Source organism: Hevea brasiliensis, chromosome 2, assembly GCF_030052815.1.
Source record: "Hevea brasiliensis isolate MT/VB/25A 57/8 chromosome 2, ASM3005281v1, whole genome shotgun sequence".
Taxonomy (NCBI): domain Eukaryota; kingdom Viridiplantae; phylum Streptophyta; class Magnoliopsida; order Malpighiales; family Euphorbiaceae; genus Hevea; species Hevea brasiliensis.
In genome coordinates this window covers 113,918,968-113,946,955 of record NC_079494.1, presented here as the reverse complement: position 1 = coordinate 113,946,955, position 27,988 = coordinate 113,918,968, and the positions used below count along the sequence as shown (strand labels likewise).

The 27,988-nt window shown below is 35.5% G+C and overlaps 1 protein-coding gene and 1 non-coding gene across 3 annotated transcripts; one reads left to right on the top strand and one right to left on the bottom strand.

Annotated features, from left to right (window-relative positions):
- Nucleotides 1-10,063: 10,063 nt before the first annotated feature.
- Nucleotides 10,064-10,171, bottom strand: LOC131178173 (small nucleolar RNA R71). The gene has a single exon (XR_009147304.1). It is a non-coding gene; the product is annotated as a small nucleolar RNA R71 (small nucleolar RNA).
- A 14,552-nt stretch (nt 10,172-24,723) lies between these two features.
- LOC110661710 (uncharacterized) lies at nt 24,724-27,873 on the top strand. Of its 2 annotated transcripts, none has more exons than XM_021820423.2 (8): nt 24,724-25,084; nt 25,213-25,272; nt 25,394-25,561; nt 25,742-25,924; nt 26,286-26,416; nt 26,756-26,924; nt 27,131-27,260; nt 27,425-27,873. In XM_021820423.2, the coding sequence occupies exons 1-8, from the start codon at nt 24,893-24,895 to the stop codon at nt 27,694-27,696; spliced, it is 1,305 nt and encodes a 434-aa protein (XP_021676115.2). In that variant the 5' UTR covers nt 24,724-24,892; the 3' UTR covers nt 27,697-27,873. The 2 variants fall into 2 exon arrangements, with proteins under 2 accessions (XP_021676115.2, XP_057995931.1); XM_058139948.1 differs by having other exon boundaries at nt 25,004-25,084; nt 25,408-25,561.
- Nucleotides 27,874-27,988: the final 115 nt, after the last annotated feature.

The window sequence follows — 27,988 nt, the reverse complement described above, 5'->3', positions numbered from 1 at the left end:
AACCAAAAGCACAAGCTAAACTTGAAAAGAAAGAAAATATCCTCTTATATTCAACTACACCCGATTGTCATATTATAACGTTTCACCTAAGTTTCTTGGTCTTTCTCTCCAAATTTCATCATCTCCTAGCACAATTATGCTCTACCTATAAGGTATCATCTGCATGAACCCTTTACCGTACCATTTTCCTTCTTGACATAATATTTTATAATTTATTAACTTTACTTATACTCGGCCTATGATTCATATCTATCATCGTTTTTATTGTGCCCTTAACTTTTGTTGATTCCTGAAAGATTTCTCTCACTAATAAATTCTTCCAACACTAATTCCACCCTTATCTATGGTCATTAATTTGATCCTTGAACTTTCTAGTGATTTATAACCACCCAAACTTGTTTTTTTTTTTTTTTTTTTTTTTTCTACCCCTACTGTTGTCCTGTCGTTATTGCTTCACTACAAAGTGATTCATTGATCACATTAACAATGTTTGCTCGACATTCATAACTAACCTCTAACTACCTTTTCACTATCTCAAAAGTCTAAACTAAGCATATGTATCATTATCTATCATTCTTTTCCTCTCATCATACCTATTTGATCCCTTAGACGACTTTTATTCAACTTATCGCTTACTAACTTCTCTTTCTCTACCTATTTAGGTAGTCCGCAATACCATCGCACACCTTCTAACATTTACTCATTATTATTGTATTCCATACCTCCATCACTTCTCTCACTAATGTGGTCCCATTTTGGGTTTTCCATCCTTGTCATTCTCCTTGCCAAGAATAACACTTAGCCTATCCTATATCTTAACTTTGTTCCTTTTATTATGCGCTCTTTAGGTTGTCCTTTCATTTATTTCCTTTGTCTTACCCAAAATAGAACTTGACTATTCTATCCCTGGTTCCATTCTTCTTCCTAACATAATAGCTGTACTTGCTAACTATATCTTTCAGAGTCTCTATCGCGTTATCATATGTCTGTGCTACTCAGATTTAGTCCTTTGACCACTCTAGCTAGTACTTCCACTAGCATTTAGATTATATTGCATCTGCAATCAATTGTCCAAACTTTCATTCTGCACTTTCTCTATCCATTGGTCTTCTATAATTTATCTTTGCTAATTTATTACTCTTGACACTATTATAATTAGATTATACTATTGTTTTGAACGATATGAAGTTAGAAAGGAACTCAGGAAATTGCAGTCATACCTTTATCGTATGATTTCTATTCTTATCCTTTAGTTTACATAATACCCTTACTACCTCGAGAACTGATTCTGCAGTAATTTTATTTATTTGTTATTATTATTATTATTATTATTATTATTATTATTATTATTATTATTATTATTATTATTATTATTATTATTATTATTATTTTCCATGTTTACTCAATTAGCCAAAACTTAAGATTCCGGGCATCCAAACCCGTCATCCAATTCAAAGGATTTACATCCATCGTGATCTGATTATATATTATTCCTATAATGAAACTTGTATCCTCTGCAGGATACCCGAGCCAACTACTCTCTACCACACTCTACAGTCCTATCTGGGGCACTATTTTATTGGTCACCATTATTAATAATAACTTTCGATCCCTTCTGAAAAGATAGGACTATACCCTAACTTGCTGCAACAAAGGTACTACATTTACCACCTTGCCCAAAACCCTGTCAAATTAATGTCTCCTTTATCATATCATAGCTCTGTAAATCATCAATTCATAGTTTCGACCTTCTCTAAGTAGTAGGGTTGTACTTTATTCCATACTGATACACACAAGGTATTCTATTCTCACTAAGTTCTAAGCAAAACGTCTATCGTTCTGCAAAAACCATCCAAAATTCCATACCGAAGACTAGATGGTCTCACTCTATAGGTATCAACTTTACTTTGCAACTAGTCCGAAACCTGCAGTCCGATGGCAACTCTTCAGTAACTCTAGCTCATGCTAGGTAATCGAGTCATTGACTCTAGTTACCACCCAACGTGACCTTTCGATATTCTAGCTCTAGACTCTTAACCAGAGTTCCCAACTCCTTTGCGGATATAGAACTGCATTGCGGTATTATGTACCAAAATAGAGACCGCTCGCAACATCCTCATTATGGAGCACCACGGGGATGCACGCAGTCTACACAATAATCTCATGTCTGCATCAGAATCTGCGACTTACAGAGCGTACATCGAGAACATTGTATAGTTACTACGATACGTCTGAGCACTAGGTCTCTTAATTTCTTATCTCTCCTGAATCTTCTATTATCACAAACTTATTCTGACTGGGTCATCTACTGATGACTGCCAGTAGTGGTATCCTCATCCTTATCTAGGGCAACTGTACTTTTAAGACTCACTTTTATGTACTCGTGTCTTACACGAAATGGGCACACCATTTAAACCCATACTGACAAAAATATAACATTTCTTGGAGTACGTATCCTCATGATAGATCTCACATGTCTACTAACTCTATTTCATATTTCTGTGTACTCCACGAAAATCAAGACACTAACTGAGGTAATCTTATATTTCCCGAGGTATAACGTAGAATCTAGAAACAAAGAATTACAGGAAAAGACGAAACAGAATCCTATACTCCGCATGTGACTCTAGTAGACTCTTCCCAACACTTAGATAATTTTTCCCTATGAATCGGAGCCTAAGCTCGATACCACATTTGTCACGACCCAACCTATGGGCGGACCGCACTAGGACTGGGCGACCTAAAGCCCCGAGGCCCGTAGTAAGCCTTAACTATTCATTAACCCAACTCTAAGGCCCATTTGGGCCCAATATCAAGAAAACAAGCGGACAGAGTCCGCCATAAAATGGACTTTCCAACGGGAGTTTTCGACTCACCCGACTGTAAACACAATAAACAATCCATTGGGAGCTCACTCACCCTCCACATACTCATCAACATAATAATAAATGGGAGCTCACTCCTCATCCAATCCATCAAACAGACTTAAAATATTAAGATTACAGTTCCAACAAGAAAATAATATTACAGAACAATTTCAAATAATTTCTGCTAACACATGCGGAAATTCTAGGAGTAATTAAAATTACACAATATTGATAAACAACCTGCGAGGTAAAAAGGCAGGTTAACCTAACAAAATATCCTCCTGTGGCTGTAAAAATTTTTGAACAGAGTGAGCGTTCGACTCAGAGAGTAAAATATCAATCCTAACTATAATCTCTATAACTATCTCAAACTAATGCAACTTTGTAGAGTGAAATGCAACATACACAACATTTTCACATCATAACATCAAAAGGTAATTTGGAGCACTCACACACCTGTAGTATCAATCATAACATATGGGAGCCGATCCCTATCTGACTCTCTTAAATCCAACTGGTGCCGAATTACTCAAGCTCGGACTTCCACTTAATAACCAAATCGAGGGTCCCAGTAATTACTCAAGCCGTGACTACCCCTCGAAGGAACGTCCCAGCCGAATTACTCAAGCCGTGACTACCCCGCCCTATCCATAGTCCACACCACATCACACGCACGCCAACGCACGCACACCGCTGCTCCAAATTACCACAACAACATTCATGGTACATCAACGATTATGAATGCAACATAAATCGTGCCTAGAGTTTAACTACATAAATATATGCATATAAGTGATGCATGGGCATCTTGAACATATAATAATATCGAAATTATAATTAAAATTAATATATTACTCTCAGTCTTGACGACAAATTACTGTGGCGTGGGCGGAGGAAGAAGGCATGTCGACTCACGACAATCATATTACATTTATTTAATACAATCGACTCAATACAAATAAAGAAAAAGACCAATTACGCCCTAAGTCGTGAAAATCCTGAGTCTCCCTATACCTAGGACCTACCCAACTGCAAAAGGGCTCAAAACACACTTCTATATCCACAATCCATATATCCACAACTCAATCACATCACACAGCCCTCCTGGGCCCATCAAATCAATCATTCCTCACAATATGTAAAATTTCAATTTAGTCCTTATAATTGATCATTTTTGCAAAAAGCCGCTCAAATAAGCTCTAAAAATTATAAAACTCGCCCATTGTCCTTAGAAATATTACTAAGCTATTGCAAAAAGAATCGTAATTTTCTAAGCTACCACGAATATTTTATGGATTTTCAATCCTATTTAAGCACTAGAAAATTACGAAAAAGCAAGGTTCGGGTTTACCTCTGCCGATTCCGACTTGAACGCTCGGAATGCCCGACAATGGTGGGGTAGCTAAAACCTCGATCCAATTCGGAGACTTTTCCCAGCCGAGTGTTCGCCGGAAATTCACAGATCCGGACAACTGTCGAATTTCCGCGAATTGAGGATACCTACACGAAGCCCAATAATAATATATAAAAAAATCAGGGGTGTTACAGTATGGCTAAAAAGCCATGATATCACATAATCGGGCATAAAAGCCATGAATACGGGCATAAAAGCCATGAATACGGGCATAAAGCCATGAACACAGGCATAAAGCCTTTGTGATCTTGCTAAAACAATACCCTATTGGCATGCCAACCTATCCAAACCAATCACATTAGGTCTACTAGGGCATTTTGCACTTTTAAGTTTCACAATTTTTGAATTTCAAGTCTTGGTGTCACTATTCACTTCATTGGTCAACAAAAAGTTGACTTTTGCATAGAAAATAGTTGCATTGGTTTTAACACTTCCAATGTACCACATTTTGCATTTAAAACTTGTTGGCATTAAGCATTAATACCATTTCTAAGCTTAAACCAAGAGAAGCAAAATTTTCAATTTTTGTAACTCAATTTTACTATTCCATTGGGCACTGTTGCAGTAAGAATTTGAGGAAATGGTAAACATGAAAGTTGTTCCTTATTTTGTCTAGTTGAATTTCTTTTTTTGAATCACTCCATTTGGAGTTTTGTAGCTCAAGTTATGGCCAAAATAAATTTCTTGCTCACGTGCAATCGCTCATCTTTGAGATTTTGGAGTCAGTAGATTTTTTGTCCAACTTTGTTCAATAATTTGGTCAAGTTAAGTTCATAATTTGGTCTAACTTTCTTCATATGAAATGTTCTACCATACCTTAGGTTTCCATCGGTTCAAGAATCGCCTAAATCCGAGTTTTCTAGAGAGAGTTATAGTCCTCCAAACATTACTGCTCAAATGAAAATCTGCAGAGTTGCAGGTTTGATAACTCAACTTTGCCCAATAATTTGAATGGGTTAATGGCATAATTTGGGGTGATGTTCTTCATGAAAGTTGTTTGTCTATATCCTATCTTGTTACTGTAAAAATTTCAGGTCAATTGACCATATCTACAGTGAGTTATGGCCAAATGAACAGTTACTGTTCATTTGGTCATTTCGCAGTCTTTGGTTGCAGGGTATCCGGAATGGGGCCAACTTTTGGTCCTCTTGCTTTGGTCTTTTGGGCATGGTTTCTTCAGCAAAAATGTGCCATTACAAGCCTAGTTTCATGTCCAATTGGCCAAACACCAATTGGACCAACACAGCCCAAGATATGGCAGTCCAAGTGGACTGAAATTTCAGTCACCTCTTTGCACTCATGGGGCAACTGCCCATTCCACTTTGCCATGCAATAATTCACTCCTAATTATGGTCAACTTATCTCAAATGGTCACTAATTGACTATTAGAATGTTCTTTAACAATTTCATAAGCAAAGTCAAATTTTCACTCCTAAACCCTAGCTCAAAGTCATGGTTTTCACAATTTCTTTAGTTAACTCTTTCATTCTTGTATATATATATGTATACACTCTAAACATAATCTCCAATTCACTCTAAGTCCATTAATACAATCAAACTCATTCCTTCCTAGGGCTGCCAAAAATTCATAGGGTCCATATACATAGATTCCATTCATTTAATTCACAAAACCTTACTCACTTTAAGTCTTTAACATGAATTAAAAGAGATTTAAGTGTAAATAGGCACTAACCTTGAATAGGGCAGAATTTCAAACTACCCAAACTCCTTCTTTCTTCTTCTTTTGGCTGCCTAGAGGTTACTCAAGTTGCTAGGTTAATTTTTTGTGAAGCTAGGTTATGATTTTGTTGGGTAGAAATGGGTGAATCAAGCTTTGAAAAGCTTGAATATACTTAGCTATGGAAGAAGAGGTTCACGTCCAAATGAAGAAGAAGAACCAGAAAATTTGTCTCTTCATTTGTCATTTTTCTCTTTTTAATTTGGCTTGTTGGGTTGTGATTGGTGGAAGCCTTCCAAATGACATCATGTGATGTCATATTTAGGTTTTTCTTTCATTTTCTTTTCTTCTTTTCTCTACTCATTTTTCACTTTAATTTTTAGTAATATTTATTCATATTTTATGTCATATTAATTATTTACTTAACTGGACAAGTCGGCCAAAAATCGCCTCTGAAGGCGAAATGACCAAAATGCCCTCCGTTTGGCTTAACGGGTCAAAATTGGCTGTACCGATTGAAAAATTTTTCTAAATATTTTCTTGGCATTCTAATGCCATAGGAACCTTAATGACCCTTCTCTGGAGTCCCAAAAATTATTTTATAATTTTTTCCCTGATCTAGGGCTCTCGTTATAGAACCGCAACTTCCTCCGTTACCCATCGCTTGGGCACCGGCTCATTTAACTTGGTTGTATTTTATTTCTAAAATTTTTCCTAAATTTTTCTTATTAATATTTGAGTTAATTTTGGTTCTTGACTTTAGTTTAAATATTTTTTTCCGGACGTTCTAGCTGTCCGGACCGACACCGGTCACCGGAACAGTAGAATGTACGGAGTTGCTACCGGGAGGGTGTTACATAGTGACTTTCAAAAGTGGACAACATAGAAGCCAAATCGACTTCCTCTTAACCAGGAAGACAAATAGAACTCTATGTAAGGATTGCAAGGTCATTCCAGGAAAGGCTTTAAAAAGTCAACATCGGTTGGTGGTCTTGGATGTCAAGTTTAGGAACAATTCAAGTAAGGTCAGAAGAAATAGTATAGTTCGAACAAAGTGGTGGGAGTTCAAAGGAGTAAAGCAAGTGAAGTTCAAAAATTAGCTTCTCAAGTCCAAAGTATGGAAGCTAGATATAGAGGCCAATGATATGTGGATACAGATGGCATCAAAGATTAGAGAAGTAGTTAGAAAAGTACTTAAAGAGTCTAAAGGACATGGACCACCCTCAAAAGAGAGATGGTGGTGGAATGAGGAAGTACAAAAGGCAGTGAAGAGAAAAAGGGAATGGTATAAGAAATTTCCTAAATGTGATAATAATGAGTCATATGAACAGTACAAGATAGCAAAGAAAGAGGTAAAAAAGGCAGTTAGTCAAGCAAGAGCACAGGCCTTTGAAAAGTTATATGAGAAACTTGGAACTAAAGAAGGGGAGAAAGATATTTATAGATTAGAAAGGAGGAGAGAAAGGAAATGTCAAGATCTCAATCAAGTCAGGTGCATTAAGGATAAAGAAGGAAAAGTGTTGGTGAAAGATGAGGACATTAAAAAAAGATGGAGAAATTATTTTAATGATCTCTTTAATAATAGTTAAAATGGTAATAGCGTGAATATATATTATAGAACAATAGAAAAGAATGTGAATTATACTAGAAGGATTAGATCTTTAGAAGTAAAGGAAGCACTTAAGAGAATGAAAGTGGGTAAAGCCTGTGGACCCGATGAAATACCAATTGAAGTGTGGAAGTGTTTGGGAGATATGGGAGTGATGCATACATTTTGCATAATCATTTAGGTTTAATTTCATAACCATTTTTATTTGATTATTAGTCATTTTTAGCTAATTTTATTAGTTAATTAGTTAGTTTTTCATAATTGTCGATTTTGGATTAATTTGTAATTTTTACTTTGTTTTGTAGGAAAAATGGTGTTTTTGAAGGACTAAAGAGAATTTTGCCATTGAGGAGTGTCTTCTACAGCAAAAAGATGCCAAAAGCAAGTTTTCAAGCTAAAATATGCATAGACCAAACTGTGCATAACTTGCCGCATAAGCTATGCAGTTCTGCATAAGGAGGAAGAACACTGTTCCAGAACCAGCCGAAATGTGCATAAGGAGACTGCATAGCTTATGCACATTCTCACCTCCCTTATGCAGATTCACGAAATTGTGCATAACCTATGCACCAAGTCATGCAACTTACATAAGTGGCCCGTAATCAGTAATCGCATAAGGGACTGCATAACTTATGCATCCACTTATGCAATCCCATGAAGAGTTCATTAATGAGTCAAGGAGATTCCCTCAAATAATTCCTCCTAGAACATACCATTTTAGGGCTCCATGTCAGAAAAATGCTATAAATAGTCCCATTTTCTCATTTTAGAGGGGAGGCAAGGAGCAAAGAAAGAAAGGAGGAGGCTAAGCAGAATTTGAAGAGTCATTTCCACCTTCCACACCATTTTCAACTAAGATTTGCAGATTTCTTTCTTTCTTTACACTTTTCTACATTTCTAGTGTTTAATTCCTTACTTCTTAGCTTAGATTAAAGCTTTATTTCCATTTAAACTCATCATATCTTGTAAGCATTATGGATAGTGAGTAGTTTACTTTTGATTCTGGAGTAAGGGTTGTAATATTTGAGATATTTGTGGATTTTGATTGGGTAATCCATATTTTGTGGTCTTAATGAGTTTTATTCATTTCTTGTAAGCTTAATGACATGCTTAATGTAGGATCCCATTGAGTAATGTTCTTAATCCATGGTTGAAGCACCGAAAGGAGAAGGCCTTGTGATAGATAATCAGGAAATTGGACTTAATTAACTTAGACCTAGAAATAGGCTAAGGATTAAGAGGATTCACAGATTAATTAAGGAACTTAATGGGTCTTAATTAATTCTAACTCCACGAAAGTAGGATTAGTTAGATGAAGGCACTCATTGTCTCACTCGACAGGGAATTCAAAGGATTTAAGAATTAATCTCCTTAAAACTCATAAGTTTCATAAGATTGGACAACCAATTTAAAATCCCAAAATAGCTCGAATATGAAATCCCGAACTCCGGAATCGCCTTTTTACCATTGTTAATTTCTAATCGAATTTAATCATTTGCCAATTTAAATATTGCCATATTTGAACTTGCTTATTTCTATTTGATGCAATTTTAGTTTAATTAATACATTGTTGAATAGAATATTAATTTTGCACATTTAGATTTCATACTCCATTACCCATTAATTCATCATTTTAATCTCATAAATACTTCAATTTAGTCAACTTTTATATCGAAAATTCAATCATTAACACAACTCCTCGTGGGATCGATATTTTTCTATACTACTTGTACGACCCGTGCGCTTGCGGTTGGGACGCATCAAGTTTTTGGCGCCGTTGCCGGGGAGTTGTTTGTTTAAGATTGAATTCTTGATCATTTTAGTTGTTTTTAGTTTTATCTTTGTTATCTTTTCATTTTGTGTTTGTTTGTTCTTTTTCAGGTACTTTAATCTTTTATGAGAAGAGCTAGAAGCTCAAGTGACACAACCTTACTGTTCAATCCTGAAATTGAGAAATTTTGTAAGGCCAACAAGAAAGAAACCAGAAAAAGGAAAGAAGCTTCGAGAGAAACTGAATTAGAAGCAGACATGGCTGATGAAAGAATTAGAATTGGTGTTGGTAATGCTGGAAATGGTCAAAATAATGAAAATGCAGCCCATGGTGAAGAGGTAGTAAATGCTAATCTGCCTAGGGGAAGTATGATGGATCATGCTTTTCCTCGTTTTGATGACTTGAGAGAGAGCATAGCAAGACCAAGAATTGATGTAAATAGTTACAAGATGGATTTTGGAGTCCTTCAAATGATTCAGAATTCTCAATTTGGGGGTCATCCTTCTGAAAATCCACACACACATCTGAAGAAGTTTGCTATGATTTGTGACATGCAAAAACAACCTGGAGTATCTGATGATGCAGCAAGGCTAAAATTGTTTCCATTCTCTTTGAAAGATAGAGCATTGGATTGGCTTGATTCTTTACCTCACAACTCAATTACAAATTGGGAGCAGCTCACTGATGTATTTCTTGCCCAATACTTTCCACCTGGAAAAACTCAAGAGTTGAGGAATCAAATGATTGCTTTTAGACCAAGAGAAGATGAGACTCTTTATGAGTCATGGATGAGATGGAAGGAGTTGGAGAGACAATGTCCACATCATGCCATTCCTAAATGGATGATAAACCAGAATTTTTACACAAATGTCACTCCTGCTATCAGAGGAATCATTGATGCTCAAACTGGAGGGGAATTCATCATTAAGCATGAAGATGAAGCTTATGAGTTATTAGAGAAAATAGCAAAGAACAGTCATCTATGGAGTAGTCCAAGAGGGTCAACTCCAACTCAAAAAAGGCAAGTTGCTGGAATGTATGAGCTTGATCCATTCAACATGATCAATGCCAAATTTGATGCACTCACTAATGTCCTTGCTAAGAAAATGGAGGATTTAAGTATGCTAGTCAGTTCATCATCATGCTCTGGAAGTTCTCAACAAGTTACTTATGCAGAAGGAACAATGAGCTGTGGAGTAGATTATCCTTCATATGCTTGGAGGAATCATCCCAATTTTTCATGGGAGAATCAGCAAAATCAAGCTTCAACTCAGAACTTTCCATCACAACAACAAGAGCATCAATACCAACAACCTAGGCAACCACCACCTAGTTTTCAGCAAAAGAATGCAAATACTGCACCTTTACCAAGACAGCAAGAACAAAGTTCCACCACAGAGGCTTTATTACAACAAATTCTTGCTAATCAAATTAAGCGTGATGAAGAGTTGAGAGAGATGAAAGCAAGGCTGGAACAAATGCAAACACACAATAGGATGCTGGAAAATCAGTTGCACAACAAGCATGCTCATCAAGTACCAATTCTATGGGAAACTTCCTAGTCAAACAGAAAATCCAAGGGAGCAATGTCATGCCATCACACCGAGGAGTGGTAAAATAGTGCATAATGAGAAGAGTGAAAAAGTTGAAAAGAGATATATTGAGGAAGTTTTTGAGTGAGATGAAAAACAAAAGAGTGAAAATGGGAGTGCAAGAAAAGGTAAAGAGGAGGTTAGAGAGAAAGAAGATAAATATATACCTCCAGAGCCTTACAAGCCACTTCCCTTTCCAGAGATTTCAAAAGCCAAGCTTGATAAGCAATTTGGGAAGTTCTTAGAGGTTTTGAAGAAGCTATATATAAATGTCCCTTTTATCGATGCTCTTTCCCAAATGCCTTCTTATGCTAAGTTTTGAAAGAAATTCTCTCAAACAAAAGAAGACTTGAAGATTATGAGATCAGAGCCTTAATCGAGGAATGCAGTGCTATCCTCCAAAGGAAACTTCCTCCAAAGCTCAAGGATCCAGGAGTTTTTCAATTCCATGCCATATTGGGGAATCATGTTCTATAAAAGCTTTATGTGATTTAGGGGCTAGTGTAAGCCTTATGCCCTCTCCATCTATGAGAAGCTTAACATGGGAGATCTTAAGCCAACCCACATTTCTCTTCGGTTGGCGATGAGATCAATTAAATATCGAAGGGATCTTGGAAAATATACCATCAAGGTTGGAAAATTTTACATCCCATTGACTTTGTCATTTTGGACATGGAAGAGGATTCTCATATGCCAATCATTTTGGGAGGCCTTTCACAGCTACAGTGGTGCTTTGATTGACGTGAAAGGTGAAAAGCTTACTCTTAGAATCGGAGAGGATCAGTTAGTCTTCAATATTGGCAATGATAAGAAGAAGCAACATGAAGATGTAGACTCTTGTTTGAGAATTGATATAGTTGATGAGTTAGTAAAAGAGCACTTTAGAAAGAGCTATCCGAAGGCTTCTCTTGAAAGTTGTCTTATCCATGAAGGGAGTATCAATGATGAAAATCCAAAAGAGGCTGCATTTGCACAAGATTTGAATAGTAATCCACCTTGTCCTATGGCACCAATCTTTCAAGTTGAGGAAGTGGAGAAAAGTGAAGTAAAGCAACCATCTCTCAAAGAAAAAGATGCACCAAAGGTTGTCAAGAAAGAAATGGTCGGATTTTTAGACAAAGCAACAAGGATCTTCTCATGTGATGGAAAGAAAATGAAGTATAGATTCATTGAAGCACCTATTGGAAACAGAGGCAACAAATTCCAATTTCAGCCACCATGAAACATGAAAAGAGTCTAGCTAAGGACTATAAATTAGCGCTCTTGGGAGGCATCCCAAGTCCTTTTATTTTGCTTTTGTTGATTTACTTTCATTTTCATTAATTTTGTTTTTATCTTAAATCTCCCCAAATTAAAATTTTGACATTGTTAAATCTTGTCCCTTGTAGATGTAATTCAATGAAGAAAGGCTGGTGAACTGTTGGGGAAGTAATTCTTAACTTGGAAAATTTTGTCCTTCAAAAGAACTGATAAGCTTTTGCTGCATAATCTGTGCAGGAGCTGCAATCTAGTTCATGCAGAGGAAAAATAAAATCTGCAGTAAAAAAGGGTGTCTGCAGCAAATGGCTCATGTTTTTGATGAGGTTGGATGTATTTAAATGGAGGAAGGTTGGTGAACTGCTGAAAGCTGCAATCTGGTTATTGCAGAGGAAAAGTATCTTCTGCAGAGCAGAAAAATAGAATCTGCAGCAGATCACTTGTGTTTTTGGTGAGGTTGGGTGGGTAATTTTCTAATATTTGTGCTTATAATGATATTATGGTGGTAAGTTGGTCATTTTTGCAGTTTTGAACTTCTTTGGGTTATAGGATACAAGGTAGAAATGCTGCATTTTCTTGGCAAATCTTGGAGAGTTCATTTCTCATTTGTGGTTAGATGCAACTTAATGCAAATTTTATGGAGTTTTATGTGCTAAATGTTGATTTGCAGAATTTGAGTCAAAATGGCATAGCTCTCAAAGGTCTTTTATGTAGGATCCATTTTTACATGCTTGTGTGATGCACTTTTTATGAACTTTGAATATATTGATGTGTTTTTGATGAAAATTTCTCATGGTTTGTGCTTCATAGAATTATATTTCATCATTCCAGGGTATCTTTCACACTTGCAATCCATGTTCTATTGCATTCTTGATCTTGTTGAATTTGTGCATAAGCAACTGCATAGCTTATGCAATCCTGCATGACCAAAATTCTTGCCATTTTTCACCTTTATTGCAAGTGCATAAGCAGAGTGCATAGCTTATGCAACTCTGCATAACCTCATTTTGTCAAATTTCATATCTGTCAAAACTTGCATAAGGTGAGTGCATGACTTATGCACATTTGCATAACTTCAAATCCTTCATTTTCTCTCTCTGCCGAAGTTTGCATAAGGAAGGTGCATAAGCTATGCACTACGCATAACCAAAATCCAAAGCTCCAGTGCTGAAGGTTGCATAAGCGAGTGCATAACCTATGCACTTACGCATGACCGAAAACCCGAAAAAATCAACCTTGCCGAGGGATGCATAAGGAAGGTGCATAAGTTATGCATACGCATAACCAAGATCTCCAAAAATCAATTCAGCCGAAGAGTGCATAAGCGAGTGCATAACCTATGCACTCCTGCATAACCAGCACACAGAAAATCCCAAAAGTTGCCGAGACCTGCATAAGCAATGTGCATAGCCTATGCACTTCTGCATATCCAAAATTCTGAATTTCAAAACCTATCGCAGAGTGCATAAGCGAGTGCATAGCTTATGCACTACGCATAACCACCAACCAAAATTCAAAAAATTGCCGCAGAGTGCATATGCAGAGTGCATAGCTTATGCACATCTGCATGACCCAAGTTTCTGAAAAAACCATTCTTGCCGAGAGATGCATAAGGGGAGTGCATAACTTATGCACTCCCGCATGACTTCGCTCCTCACCATTTCAGGGTCACCGAAACATGCATAAGGACAATTGCATAACCTATGCACTTGTGCATAAGCACTTTCTCAAATATAAATCCTTTTGAAACACGCAGGTTATGCATAAATCATTTTCCCTTATGCGTCTCCTACAACCCGATTCAAATTCATTTTCAAAGAAAGACCATTCCCACCACCTCCACTTCCCGACTCTTGAACCCCACGACCGCCCTTCAACCTTCATTCTTTCCGGCATTCTCGCCGTCTCTCTCCCATCTTCTCCATCAGCGCTCTCATCACGAAACCCTAAATCCCCCTACATTTTCATTTCCCCTATCTCTTCTCCAATCGGCCATGGATTCCCCTCCACACTCCCGCCCCGCCTCTCCTCTCGAAGTCTCTCCATTATCTTCGATACACCCCCCTTCCAATCCTCCACCACAAACGACACCACCAACCACATACAAACGCAAAATTAGGTCCAAATCCGTGCGACCCATGTCCTCTGCTCCTCCTCTGTCCAAACGCAAAGACCCACCCACCCCATTTTCGGAGCCACCTCCTAAAAAGCCAAAAGCTCCAGCCTCTACACCTTCTTCCAGCAAAAAGACAATTTCAGCAACCCCATTTGTATCAAAGCTACCCTGGCCTCTCCCTGATACAATTCAAAAAGCCGCTTTCAAAAGACTCAAAGATAGAAGGGTACAACCTACTAGGTATATATCTGTTGATGCTCTACAATCTATGGGTTTATTTGATAATGTAGTTGCATTTCTTGACGGTATGGGTTGGACAGAATTTGTGCATAAGCAAGAGGTAGTTTATCCAATTCTAGTTTTGGAGTTTATTTCTTCATTCTCTGCTACCCTCAACTTGCATGATGTAGACCATAAGCCAATTATGACATTTAGATGCTTGGGGCAAAATAGAGAGCTGTCATTGGATCAATTTCATAGCATTTTTGGTTTTGCAATTGATGGGTTCTTTAGAGTACCACATCTTTGGAGTAGAGGTAGCCAATAAGGGCATCCGAATCCTGCCCAATTTTGGAGAATCATAACAAACCAACCCCAAACCTTCTCTGTGGTAGGTCCAAAACATCCCAAATCCTTGACCACGCACTTAGGTTTATTCATAGGTTGATGGCTAGCACCATATTGGGCGAGAGGGACTAGTTAAGTCTTGTGGGCAAATCTGAACTATTTATGTTATGGTGTGCATTTCACAAAGTTAAGGTGTCTCAGTTACTTCTTTTGCGAACATGTGCGCATATTGCCACCAAATCCATTGGTGACATTGTTTTGGGTGGGCTCATTACTGTCATAGCCAAGCATTTTGGCTTTAATCCTGCAGAGCACTCAATCCCAGCACTTGAGGACACTTCCTATTTTGATACTGCACACTTAACCAAAACAGGGTTTCATTTATCATATTTTGATGATCTGGCCACCTGCAGTGGCCGAGCCTATTGCACAACGAAACCCAACCTTTCACACGGTCCCACATCACCCTACTACCCCTACCCCACCCCCTCAGCCTACTCAGGACACTCCAGCTACCTCTGCTCAGCCCATTCCTCCTACAGCTGAACCTACCTCATCCACAGCACCTCCTCCATTCAACACTAAAGCCTTATTCACCTACCTCGACAGGCTTAGTGATGATATCTACTTTGTGGATAGGAAGCTTGACAGTGGTCTTGATACACTAAAGGATCGTCATGATCAACTATTTGACCTTGTCATGGAAACCAGGGACAAACAGAAAGAACTGAAGGAGATGGTGAAGCAACTCATGATGTTTCTGGGCATGCCACCCCCACCTCCATCACCTCCTCCTGCACCATCATTTCGACAAATGACCACCCTTATAGCAACATCCTTGGACAAAGGAAAAACAATAGACATAGATTAGTGTTTAGTTTACTTTTGTTCAATCTTGTAGGACCTTTTCTTTGTAAATATGTTCGAACATTTATACTTTGTTTTGGATTTTGTTGCTTTGTTCTGAATTAGTTTCTTTTAAATTCTGTTTCTTTTGAAGTTTTATTGAATAGCTATTACATTAGTCCTCTTTGATTTTTATTGCACTTATTGCCTTTTTGTACATATTTGCCCATACTGCCTATATTTCCATACTTTTATCTTGGTTGTACATTTCCCTTGCCAATTCCCTGCAGCGGTTTTGTATACACTGCACTATGAATTTCCTCATGCATAACCTTTGCATAGCTTTGTGCAACTCTTTTCATACTTGCAGCTGCACAGTTGTATTTCCCTTATGCAAATGTCCAGCATAGCCTATGCAACATCTATTGCCTCATATGAAGAACAGCATGTCTTATGCACCTTACCTATGCACATGTTCTGGACAGCACTTAACTCTACATAACCTGTGAATCCTATTATGCATACCTTTAACTTTAATTCTCATACAAGGTAACTCTTTCTTTTTGTTCTTATTTTTACAATTCCTGGTCAATATTATTTGCTTTGAGTTTTAGATATCTACTGTTTGAGACATTGAGGACAATGTCTAATTTTGAGTTTGGGGGTGCACATTTTGATTTTTAGCTTTATTTTTCACATTTTGAGTATAAGAGCATCTCATCCCATTTCATTTACATATATTGTAAATATTTTACATATACATCCATACATACATATTCATTACACATTTACACACACATTATCCATCACTTAGAAATTGTACAAATTGCATACAAATAGGCTTCCTCCATTTAGTTCATGTATTACTCATTTTAGGAATCATACACCATGCATTAAAATCTTTTGCCAAATCCCTTGAGTATTGAAAATGTGCCTATGAAAGTGATTTGACTCACCTTTTAGTTGGGTTTGTGGATTGAAAGTTTCCTAAAAGGTGCAAGGTTTTGAAGTGTCTATCCCTTGCCTATATCTTCTTAGCCAAAAAGCCACCCAACTAGTCATTTGGAGATGGAAGTGTTTAGAGGGAATTATTGGATTTAAGGTAGTCAAATGATGTCTCACCAATCCTAGAACAAATTTTCTAAACCTTTCAAGGCGAAATATCAGCTTATACTTGAAAAGAGAGATGATTAGGCATTCTTTGATTTAAACCTTCTCATTTTAAACCTTTGGCCCTTTTTCCTAATTAAAATTGACCTTTGAAAACCTCTTTGAGCCTTTTTATCCCTAATTTTTCTTGAAATCCTTATTGCTACCTAGCCAATGAACCAAACACTCCAACCCTTTTCATGAGAATAATATTGAATATTAGGTACACTTTCTAAAAAATCCAAATAAAAAAAAAAAAAGAAAAAAATATACAAAAAAAGGGAGAAGAAGTGCTTGTCACCTTGTAAAAGTGCTAGTATATGTGCTTTTCACTATTGCCATTCAAAATGAAAGAAATCCACCCAAAGTATTGAAAGAAATGAGTTTGGGGGTGGCATTTTTAGGGACAATCATCAAAAGAAAATGCAAAATACAAGTCTAAAGTATCAAAATGTCCCTCCATTTTTATGTGTTTTGTAAACTATGCTAGCACTTGACAATTCTCATTGTGTACTTCTCTCCTCCATATATACAAAAAAAAAAGAAAAAAAGAAGAAAAAGAAAAAAATTATAATAAAATAAGAAGTGTACCTTATGTTTAAAAATTGAAAATATTCTCATGCTTTGAATACTTTTTACCCATCTTTCTTCTTAGCCTCATTTTAAACCCCATGGCCTCATTACATCCCTAAAAAGACCTTTGATCTCTTGATAGTACTTGCTACATTAGTGGAGATAGGAGTAGGGAATTTGCCTATGGGATTGGAAAACTATTCATCTATTCATTCAATTTTATCATTCCATGTTGAGATACTTTGGTTATCAATTGTCCTAGAATTCCTTTTGAGCATGACTCTCTCTTTTGATTAGTTGGTTTGGGGATTTGAATGATAATTGACTTGATGGCTAAGCGGTGAAAGCTTGGATAAGCATTAAATTCTTTGCATTTTGAAGGATGGGTATATGGATTGTTGGTATGGCTAAAGGTGTGTTAAGTTACCTTAATGAGTGATTTTCATAGTTCTTTGGATAAGGCACCCTTAAAAACTTTGCACCACATTTTAAAGTTTGCTTGAGGACAAGCAAAAGCTTGAGTTTGGGGGTATTTGATGCATACATTTTGCATAATCATTTAGGTTTAATTTCATAACCATTTTTATTTGATTATTAGTCATTTTTAGCTAATTTTATTAGTTAATTAGTTAGTTTTTCATAATTGTCGATTTTGGATTAATTTGTAATTTTTACTTTGTTTTGTAGGAAAAATGGTGTTTTTGAAGGACTAAAGAGAATTTTGCCATTGAGGAGTGTCTTCTACAGCAAAAAGATGCCAAAAGCAAGTTTTCAAGCTAAAATATGCATAGACCAAGCGTGCATAACTTGCATATAAGCTATGCGATTGCATAAGGAGGAAGAACAACTGTTCAGAACCGGCGAAATGTGCATAAGGAGACTGCATAGCTTATGCACATTCTCACCTCCCTTATGCAGATTCACGAAATTGTGCATAACCTATGCACCAAGTCATGCAGCTTCGCATAAGTGGCCCCAGAACAGTAAAGCGCATAAGGGTGCATAACTTATCCACTTATGCAGTCCCATGAAGAGTTCATTAATGAGCTGGCAGGAGATTCCCTCAAATAATTCCTCCTAGAACATACCATTTTAGGGCTCCATGTCAGAAAAATGCTATAAATAGTCCCATTTTCTCATTTTAGAGGGGAGGCAAGGAGCAAAGAAAGAAAGGAGGAGGCTAAGCAGAATTTGAAGAGTCATTTCCACCTTCCACACCATTTTCAACTAAGATTTGCAGATTTCTTTCTTTCTTTACACTTTTCTACATTTCTAGTGTTTAATTCCTTACTTCTTAGCTTAGATTAAAGCTTTATTTCCATTTAAACTCATCATATCTTGTAAGCATTATGGATAGTGAGTAGTTTACTTTTGATTCTGGAGTAAGGGTTGTAATATTTGAGATATTTGTGGATTTTGATTGGGTAATCCATATTTTGTGGTCTTAATGAGTTTTATTCATTTCTTGTAAGCTTAATGACATGCTTAATGTAGGATCCCATTGAGTAATGTTCTTAATCCATGGTTGAAGCAGAAAGGAGAAGGCCTTGTGATAGATAATCGGAAATTGAACTTAATTAACTTAGACCTAGAAATAGGCTAAGGATTAAGAGGATTCACAGATTAATTAAGGAACTTAATGGGTCTTAATTAATTCTAACTCCACGAAAGTAGGATTAGTTTGATTAAGGCACTCTTTGTCTCACTCGAAAGGGAATTCAAAGGATTTAAGAATTAATCTCCTTAAAACTCATAAGTTTCATAAGATTGGACAACCAATTTAAAATCCCAAAATAGCTCGAATATGAAATCCAGAACTCCTAATCACTTTTACCATTGTTAATTTCTAATCGAATTTAATCATTTGCCAATTTAAATATTGCCATATTTGAACTTGCTTATTTCTATTTGATGCAATTTTAGTTTAATTAATACATTGTTGAATAGAATATTAATTTTGCACATTTAGATTTCATACTCCATTACCCATTAATTCATCATTTTAATCTCATAAATACTTCAATTTAGTCAACTTTTATATCGAAAATTCAATCATTAACACAACTCCTCGTGGGATCGATATTTTTCTATACTACTTGTACGACCCGTGCACTTGCGGTTGGGACGCATCAGGGAGTGGCATGGTTAACTAAATTATTTAATAAGATTCTAAACTCAAAGAAAATGCCTGATGAATGGAGGAGGAGTATCTTAGTACCTATTTTTAAAAATAAGGGAGACATAAAGAGTTGCTCAAACTATATGAGAATTAAACTCATGAGCCATACTATGAAGTTGTGGGAGAGAGTTATGGAGTATCGACTACGTGATGATACTTCTATCTCTCTCTATCAATTTGGTTTCATGCCCGGTCGTTCAACTATGGAAGCGATTTTTCTCATTAGAAGCTTGATGGAGAAATATAGAGATGTGAAGAAAGATCTACACATGGTTTTTATTGATTTGGAGAAGGCTTATGATAGTGTTCTAAGAGATGTCTTATGGAATGTGTTAGAACAAAAGAGGGTATCTATTAGGTACATACAAGTATTGAAAGATATATATGAAGGAGCAACTACTATTGTGGGCACGGTGGGAGGGGATACAAGAGATTTTCAGATCTCAATTGGATTATACCAAGGATCAATCATAAGCCCTTACCTTTTTACATTAGTTTTAGATGAATTGACGAAACATATACAAGACAGTATTCCTTGGTACATGATATTTGCGGATGATATTGTTCTGATAGATGAGACACGAGAAGGAGTCAATAGAAAGCTAGAGCTTTGGAGAAGTGCTCTAGAGTCAAAGGGTTTTAAGTTAAGTAGAACGAAGACAGAATACATACATTGCAAGTTCAGTGAAGGCCAAACTGGTGATAGGGAAGGAGTTAGTTTGAATTGAGTGGTACTGTCCCAAAGTAATCACTTTAAATATCTAGGCTCAGTCTTTCAAGTAGATGGGGGATGTGAGGAGGATGTTAGTCATAGGATTAAAGCCAGATAGTTGAAGTGGAGACGTGCCACGGGAGTTTTATGTGATCGTAAGATTCCCAAAAAGTTGAAAGAAAAATTTTACCATACAGCCATATGACCGGCTATGTTATATGGTAGTGAGTGTTAGGCACTGAAAGAGTCGTATGCGTCTAAGATAAGAGTTACAGAGATGAGAATGTTAAGGTGAATGAGTGGCCATACTAGACTAGATAAAGTCCGTAATGAGAGTATTAGAGAAAAAGTAGGAGTGGTGCTAATTGAAGATAAGTTGAGAGAAGGGAGATTGAGGTGGTTTGGTCATGTGAAGCATAGACATACGGAGGCTCCAGTTAGACAAGTAGAGCACATTAGGTTAGAGGATAGAAAAAAAAAAGGGGTAGACCTAAATTGACTTGGAAGAGAGTAGTACAACATGACCTAAAAGCATTACACATTTCTGAGGATTTAACCAAAAATTGTTTAGAGTGGAGAAAGCGAATCCATATAGCCGACCCCAAATTTTTGGGATAAAGGCTTAGTTGAGTTGTATGTTGCTCTATAGAATCACTTCTTTCACAAGTTTACAATAATCATTTATATAATGTACAAATAAATTTAAAATTTATACTTATACTTATATTCTTATGAAAATCACATTTGTAATGTTATTTAAGTTATAATTCTTCAACTAGTCTTTTTATCACTTCCTTGATACTTTCTAAGTTGTTTACAATCATTTCGTAATATTTAAAATTTTTAGAACTAGTTTAATTTACTTCAGATCATTCTAAGGAATAAATTTTTGGAGCTAATCTAATTTATTTCGGAACTTCTTCTCATTTATTTACTTTCTAGCATTTTTAATTGCTAATATTCATAACTTATTTTAATAAATTAGACTGCCCAAGTAACCTACGACAGGTTGACTAAACTGGATAACGGATCGTTGGCACTGGACACCGTAGTTCCTTGGGCCGTCATACTATGGGACGCAGAACGTCAACCACGTATGCAGTCAGTATGGCTAAAAAGCCATGATAACACATAATCGGGCATAAAAGCCATGAATATTGGCATAAAGCCATGAATGCGGGCATAAAGCCTTTTGTAGTACTGCTAAAACAATACCCTATTGGCATGCCAAACTATCCAATCTGACACACATGTCTAGACAATACAAGGGCACATAATATCATTAAATATTAATATATTGTGTTTTATGACTTCATTGTTTCATAATAATTTTCAATTATAATGTATACATTCATTTGATTATATATATGATTACAATTCACATCAATTATCCCTTTATATCATTGTACTCAAAGTACTTTTCCTTTTTACAATAATGAGAATTAATATCTCATTCATACATTAATATGGTTCATTTATTCATTCATTATGTTATTCATATTGATCACAATTCAAAACAATGGTTCACATGTACCATTGTATTCAAAACATTTTTCCTTTCTCATTTATACATTTTATGAATTCTATTTGTGATGGGCATATAAACTCTAACTATCTATTCACATCAATTAGGTGACTTACTTTTCATGTTTCAAGCAATCCATGAACATTTCATGGATTTCAAATTTATGGCCTTAATTTTCCTTTAACAATATAGTTCTTACACTTTGTGTCTTTATATTACTATTCATTCAAATTATTGACTTTTTAATATATAATGAATTTATTGAATCTAAGTTCACCAAGATACCACATTTTGCATTTTATTTTTGTTGGTATTGATTTCCAATACCATTTCAAAACTTATCTTATGTTATTCAAAATTTTCATATTTCATACCCTAGGTTTACTGTTCCATTGATTATTTGTACAGTAGTAATTTGATAAAATTGTCTTCATGAAAGTTGTTCCTTATTGTGCCTAGTTACATTCCTTTTTTTAAATCACTCCATTTGGAGTTTTGTAACTTAAGTTATAGTCATTTTACCATAACTAGCCAGATTGACCTGTACCTAGAATTTCTGGGCAATTTGGTTCTATCAAATTTGATAACCTAAGTTTGGTTGGCAATTTGACTAGGTTATGGTTAGAATTTGGATTTGTGTTCCTCATGAAAATTGTAGGACTATGTCTCAGCTTTCTGCTGGTAAAATTTTAAGTCAATTGGACCTTTCTACACTGAGTTATGACTAAATGAATAAATACTGCTCATTTGGTCATTTTGCACAAGCAGAATGCAAGTCACCCGAATTAGAACAATTTTTAGGTCAACTTGGTTTGGTTTTCTGGGCAGGGTTTCTTTACCAAAGTTGTGCCATTATGTGTTTAGTTTCATGTTCAATTGGCCTTGTACCTATTAAACCTCTACAACTCCATTTATAACTGCCCAAACCTGCTGGACTCACAACCAGTCCTGTAGGTCACAAAGGGCAACATGCCTAAGTTCAACTCCATTATCCTTAGTCACTTCAATTCCTCCTCACACACATTCAAATGGTCACTAATTGACTATTACAATGTTAACATATCATTATATAAGCAAAACTCTAATTTTTTCACAAATCCTAATTTTCAAGTGTCCATTTCATGCTATCCATACCATCCAACACATCCAACATACATAATTCCACATCTAACTCAAGTTATCTCATTACAAACCACTTCTAAATAATTCAAGTTATACAAATCAACAAATCTCATCCTTCTCCCATGGCTGCCAATTTTCATACATACTTCAATATAATTGTTTTGTTCAATTTTACAACAAATTCTCATTTAATTTGTCTTCCTAACAAAGATTAAAAAGATAGGGAAGTGAGTATAGGCACTAACCTTAATTTAGCCAAGTCTCTTTCTTGCCAACTTCAAGATTCTTGCTTCCTTTTATTTCCAAGCACTCTAGCTAGGGTAGATATTCAGTTTTTATGAAGATAATTATGGGAAATATGGTGAGATTTTAAGGAAATTTAAGCTTAAAGGGAGTAACAATGGTGGAAAGCTTTGGAAAAGGAAGAACTTCTGCTGAAATGAGGAAGAAGCTGCTGGAATTGGTTTTATTTTTGTCCCATTTTTATGTCATTTTTGTCCCTTTAATTTATTTGTTAAATGGTGATTGGATGAAGCTTTTTAAATGACATCATGTGATGTCAAAATTTTCTACTTATTTTTAATTTAATTTTTAGCAATATTTATTCATATTTTATGTCATAATAATTATTTACTTAACTGGACAAGTAGGACAAAAATCATCTCTGAAGATAAAATGACCAAAATGCCCTCTGTTTGGCTTAACAGACTAAAATTATTTGTACCGATTGAAAAATTTTTCTAAGCATTTTTATTAGCATTTTAATGCCTTAGAAACCTCAATGACTCTTTTCTGAAGTCCCAAAAATTATTTTATGAATTTTCTCATGGGTTTAGGGCTCCTAGTTGTGAAAACCGTAACTTCCCACTGGGTTACCCATCGCTAGGACACCGGCTCATTTAACTTGGTTGTATTTTATTTTAAAAATTTTTCCTAAATTTTTCTTATCATTATTTGAGTTATTTATGACTCCTCACTCTAGTCTAAATATTTTTCCAGATGTTCTAGCTGTCCGGACTAAAATCGGTCACCGGAACAGTAGAATGTGCGAAATTACTACAATGAAGATGTTATATATATATATATATATATATATTAAAATAATAATGGCATAAATAGAATTTTATAAAATTGTAAGGGCTTAGTTATAAATAATTATGATATTTAAGGACTGATTTATAAAATATATAGATGATTTTGTAATTAATTAAAATTTTTTAAAGACCTTAAAATAATTAATTTATATTTTAATAATTTATATTTTAAATTTTTAATATTATGGGACATATATTTTAAAAGTATAGAGATTAAATTATTAATAAAGTAAAATTTTAAAAACTAAATTATTAAAAAAATAAAATTTTAAGAATTAAATTATTTTCAGATTAAAAATAAAAAAAAAATTATTTTTATTTTTTATTAAAATTAATGATAACTTAATAAAATTTTAGCGATAAAAATTAAATTATAAACCTTATCAAATCTTAAAAATTAAATTATTTAATTTTAAAATATAAATATTAAATTATAAATTTTATCAAATTTTAAGATTAAATTATAACTTACTATTTAATATGTCCGATTATTTCTTCCAATCTATGATTAAAAAGAAAAAAAACATTGTTCTAACGCGACATGGAGTTTGGGCTTGTTAAAACAGACACGGGCTTCATAGTCGGGTACTTTGGGTTCCAACACCATCACCCGGAGCATCCAGACCCGGTCCCCATTGATAGTGTTTGAATATCTCGGATTTTCTACCAAAAAGAGATGGCGGAAATTTGAATTCCGATATCTGTCCTCCCCAAAACCTAAACGCAATCACGAACAAGAACAACCTGTCTTTGGTGGAAATTCCAATTCAAATTCAACAACGCAGAGACCTGCTTTGCCCTAGAATCCATATCCAAAGTAAATGGATTCTAGCGTTGTGAGCGAATTCGTAAGGAAAGAAGTCCCTGATTGGGACGACGAAGTGATGGCCACAGCTCGATTCAAAGCATTTAGCGGCCAAAGATCGGATTGGGAATCCAAATACCTATTTTGGAGGGATTTGATTCTCAAAATTGCCTGCCATCTGGGCATGTTCGTTATTCGACCTTCTAAGGTTCAATTTTCACTAACACTTCCATTTTCTTCAGTCTCATTTGGTTAAATTCATACGTACGCCCTTGAAAACTGCTTTCTTATTTTTAAATGCGTGCACTATTTTTTATTTTTGGATCAAATATGAAGGTGAAAAATGAGTGGTTTAATCGAGGAGGATTGACCCCTTTATGCTTTGATCATGTACTGGTGAGCTTCTTTGTATTGTAATTCAGTGAATCTATACTTCTTTTCTAAATCTATTTTCTTTTCCAATTAGTTCGTTTCTTTACTTTTCTTTCGCATTTTTTTTTCAATTGTTATTTTTCAGTTTTTAATGTATAGTGAAGGTGATATTATGCGAAGTGTGGATCTTGTGGATCCAAGGATTGGGCGACTCTCCCAGTTGTTTAGAAAAGTAAGAAATTTGGTGGTTAGGTCAACCACAACCCTGGAATTAATGCTGGAGGACAATGTCATTCTTACAGCTTTATTGAAGGTGTGTAATTTGGAATTATTTCATCCTTTATTTCATCATCTGGGTTCTGTTTCTTCTTTTCATCTCTTTTGTCATTTTTCCCCCTATTTTCGAATTTTATTGTTTGTGACGTTATCTTGATGTTTGATTATTGAAGTTATGTGACGTTGTGAAATCTTTTTTTTTTTTTTTGGTATATAGGAAAAAGCTAGTGAAATTATCAAACTTTTATCTGAAAGTCATTGGACATCTTCATGCATTGTTACCATGAGGAAGTTCCAGGACATGTGTGGAGGACCAAATGAAGCATCTGCAGTTTTGAGTTATTTGTCTGGACAAGGGAAAGCTCAATATCTCTCAGTTAATAAGAAGGAATTTATAGAGGTATAACACTATGGTCCTTCCTTGAAACATGTTGAGGGTATCACTGTCAAAGCCTCAAGGGCATTGATTGAGTTTCTTAAATTTCTAAAAGGGAAGTCAATCCTTCACTTTGCTCAAATTATGCTTAGAAAAATAATTAACATCTCTTGCAAATCCAGATGTCAGGGCAAGTTTGTATTTCATGTTTATGCAGAGTGGAGGAGGTTGTCTGACTACAGAAAAGCTTAAGATGATAGTCACTTAACTACTAGGACGCTAGCTCAGTGGTGGAGATAATCATCGACCTCACATTTTATGAATAGTAACTATTGCAGTGTTGCACGGTCATTATAAGATTGGTAATTAAATTACCTTTTTGCAGGGCATTAAAGTTTCCCTCTCACCAGCACCAGTGCCTACCATCTCAAGCTTAGATTTTGATGTTCTGCACTTGATATGGACAATAGAGAAGCTTCAGCGGCAAATTGATTTGATTGACCAGCGTTATGAAATGTACCTCCTGTAACTCTTCCTTGCCTATTTGCCAATACTATCTTGCTTGGGGTTGAGGCCCAAATTTAATTATTCACCTAAAATCTAAATTAGTGGACAACAGCAACTATTTTCTGTGCCAAGTACTGTTGAGGGTTGAATTTCACATGAACTTGGACCAGCAACTATATTGTCATTATTTGATTGAACCACATGGGACGCATAGCATTATGTCAGCTGTTAAAAAAGTTGATTAACATTCTTTGATACCATGAATAATTTAAGGAGGATGTATAGGTCAATGATCGTATATATGGATTGCAAGTTTTCGTATACCATCAGTTAACTTTTTCTGCGCAGATCAAGAAAATCAGCTTTGGCATCTCTGAAATCCGGAAACAAGAAAATGGCTCTAAGAAATGCTAGGGAGATGAAATTGACCTCAGAAAGTAGAGAAAAATGCACTTCACTTTTGAACAGAGTGGAGGAGCTTCTTAATGCTATAATGAATGCTGAATCTACAAAGAAGGTAATTGTTGCATTTAAGAAGGAATTTAAGATTAGCTTTATTTGTAACTTGTCAACTATTCGTCTCCTTTGTCATGTCAATTCAGTTGACCAATTTTTTGATCCATAATGAGTTTTAGATATCTAAATTTAGGGAACCATTTTAGAAATTTTTTTAATTATAGAAAATTAAATTTCAGAAAATTTTTTCCATTCTTTCCATGCCAGGTAACTGAGGCCATCCAAATTGGAGCGCAAGCAATGAAGCAAAACAGGATAACTGTGGACGAAGTTGATCTCTGTTTGGAAGAACTTGAGGAGAGTATTGATTCTCAAAAGCAAGTTGAAATGGCTCTGGGTACTCTCTCTCTCTCTCTCTCTCTCTCTCTCTTCATGTATAGCATAGGCTTTAGTTGAAAAGGCTCTTTGTACTCTCTCTTCATGTATATGCATTGGCTTTAGCTGATGCCAGCTGGTATAAGTTTGCTTTTGCATGTGATATGTGGTCCTTTATAAATGCAGAATCAACTCCATCGTATTCTGGTATTGAGGATGAAGATGTTGAAGAGGAGTTCAAAAAATTAGAGTTTGAAGTAGGAAGTGAAAACCTCCAACCTTCGGTTCCAGGGATTGGAGTTTGCAGTACATCAGGAGAAACGGACAATTTGGTATCCACCGACTCACTAAGTGATGCTCTGTCAAATCTCAAGCTTCAGGATTATTCACAAAGTCAGGTTTCCGTGGTGGCAACGAGGACCAAAGAATCAAAAAATCCTACACTTGAAGCAGCATAAATGAAAAAATTACAGTTGCCATACTTGGCATGTTTTACGATGTGAAATTCTTGATCATTCGACCAATGTTTGGGTTCTTATGTAATTTTGTGTATTATAAATTGACATTCTGTGTATTATACAAAATTCAAATGTGCATATACAACAAAATTAAATTCAATAATTTATATTTTACAACTTTCTTTTTTCTTTTTGGCTTCTAACAGAGTAAATTCTATTTCAAGCAAGAGGAGAACTGGTAATCTCTTCTTTCTTTATTCATCCTGATTTTTTTATAAAGAATTATTAAATT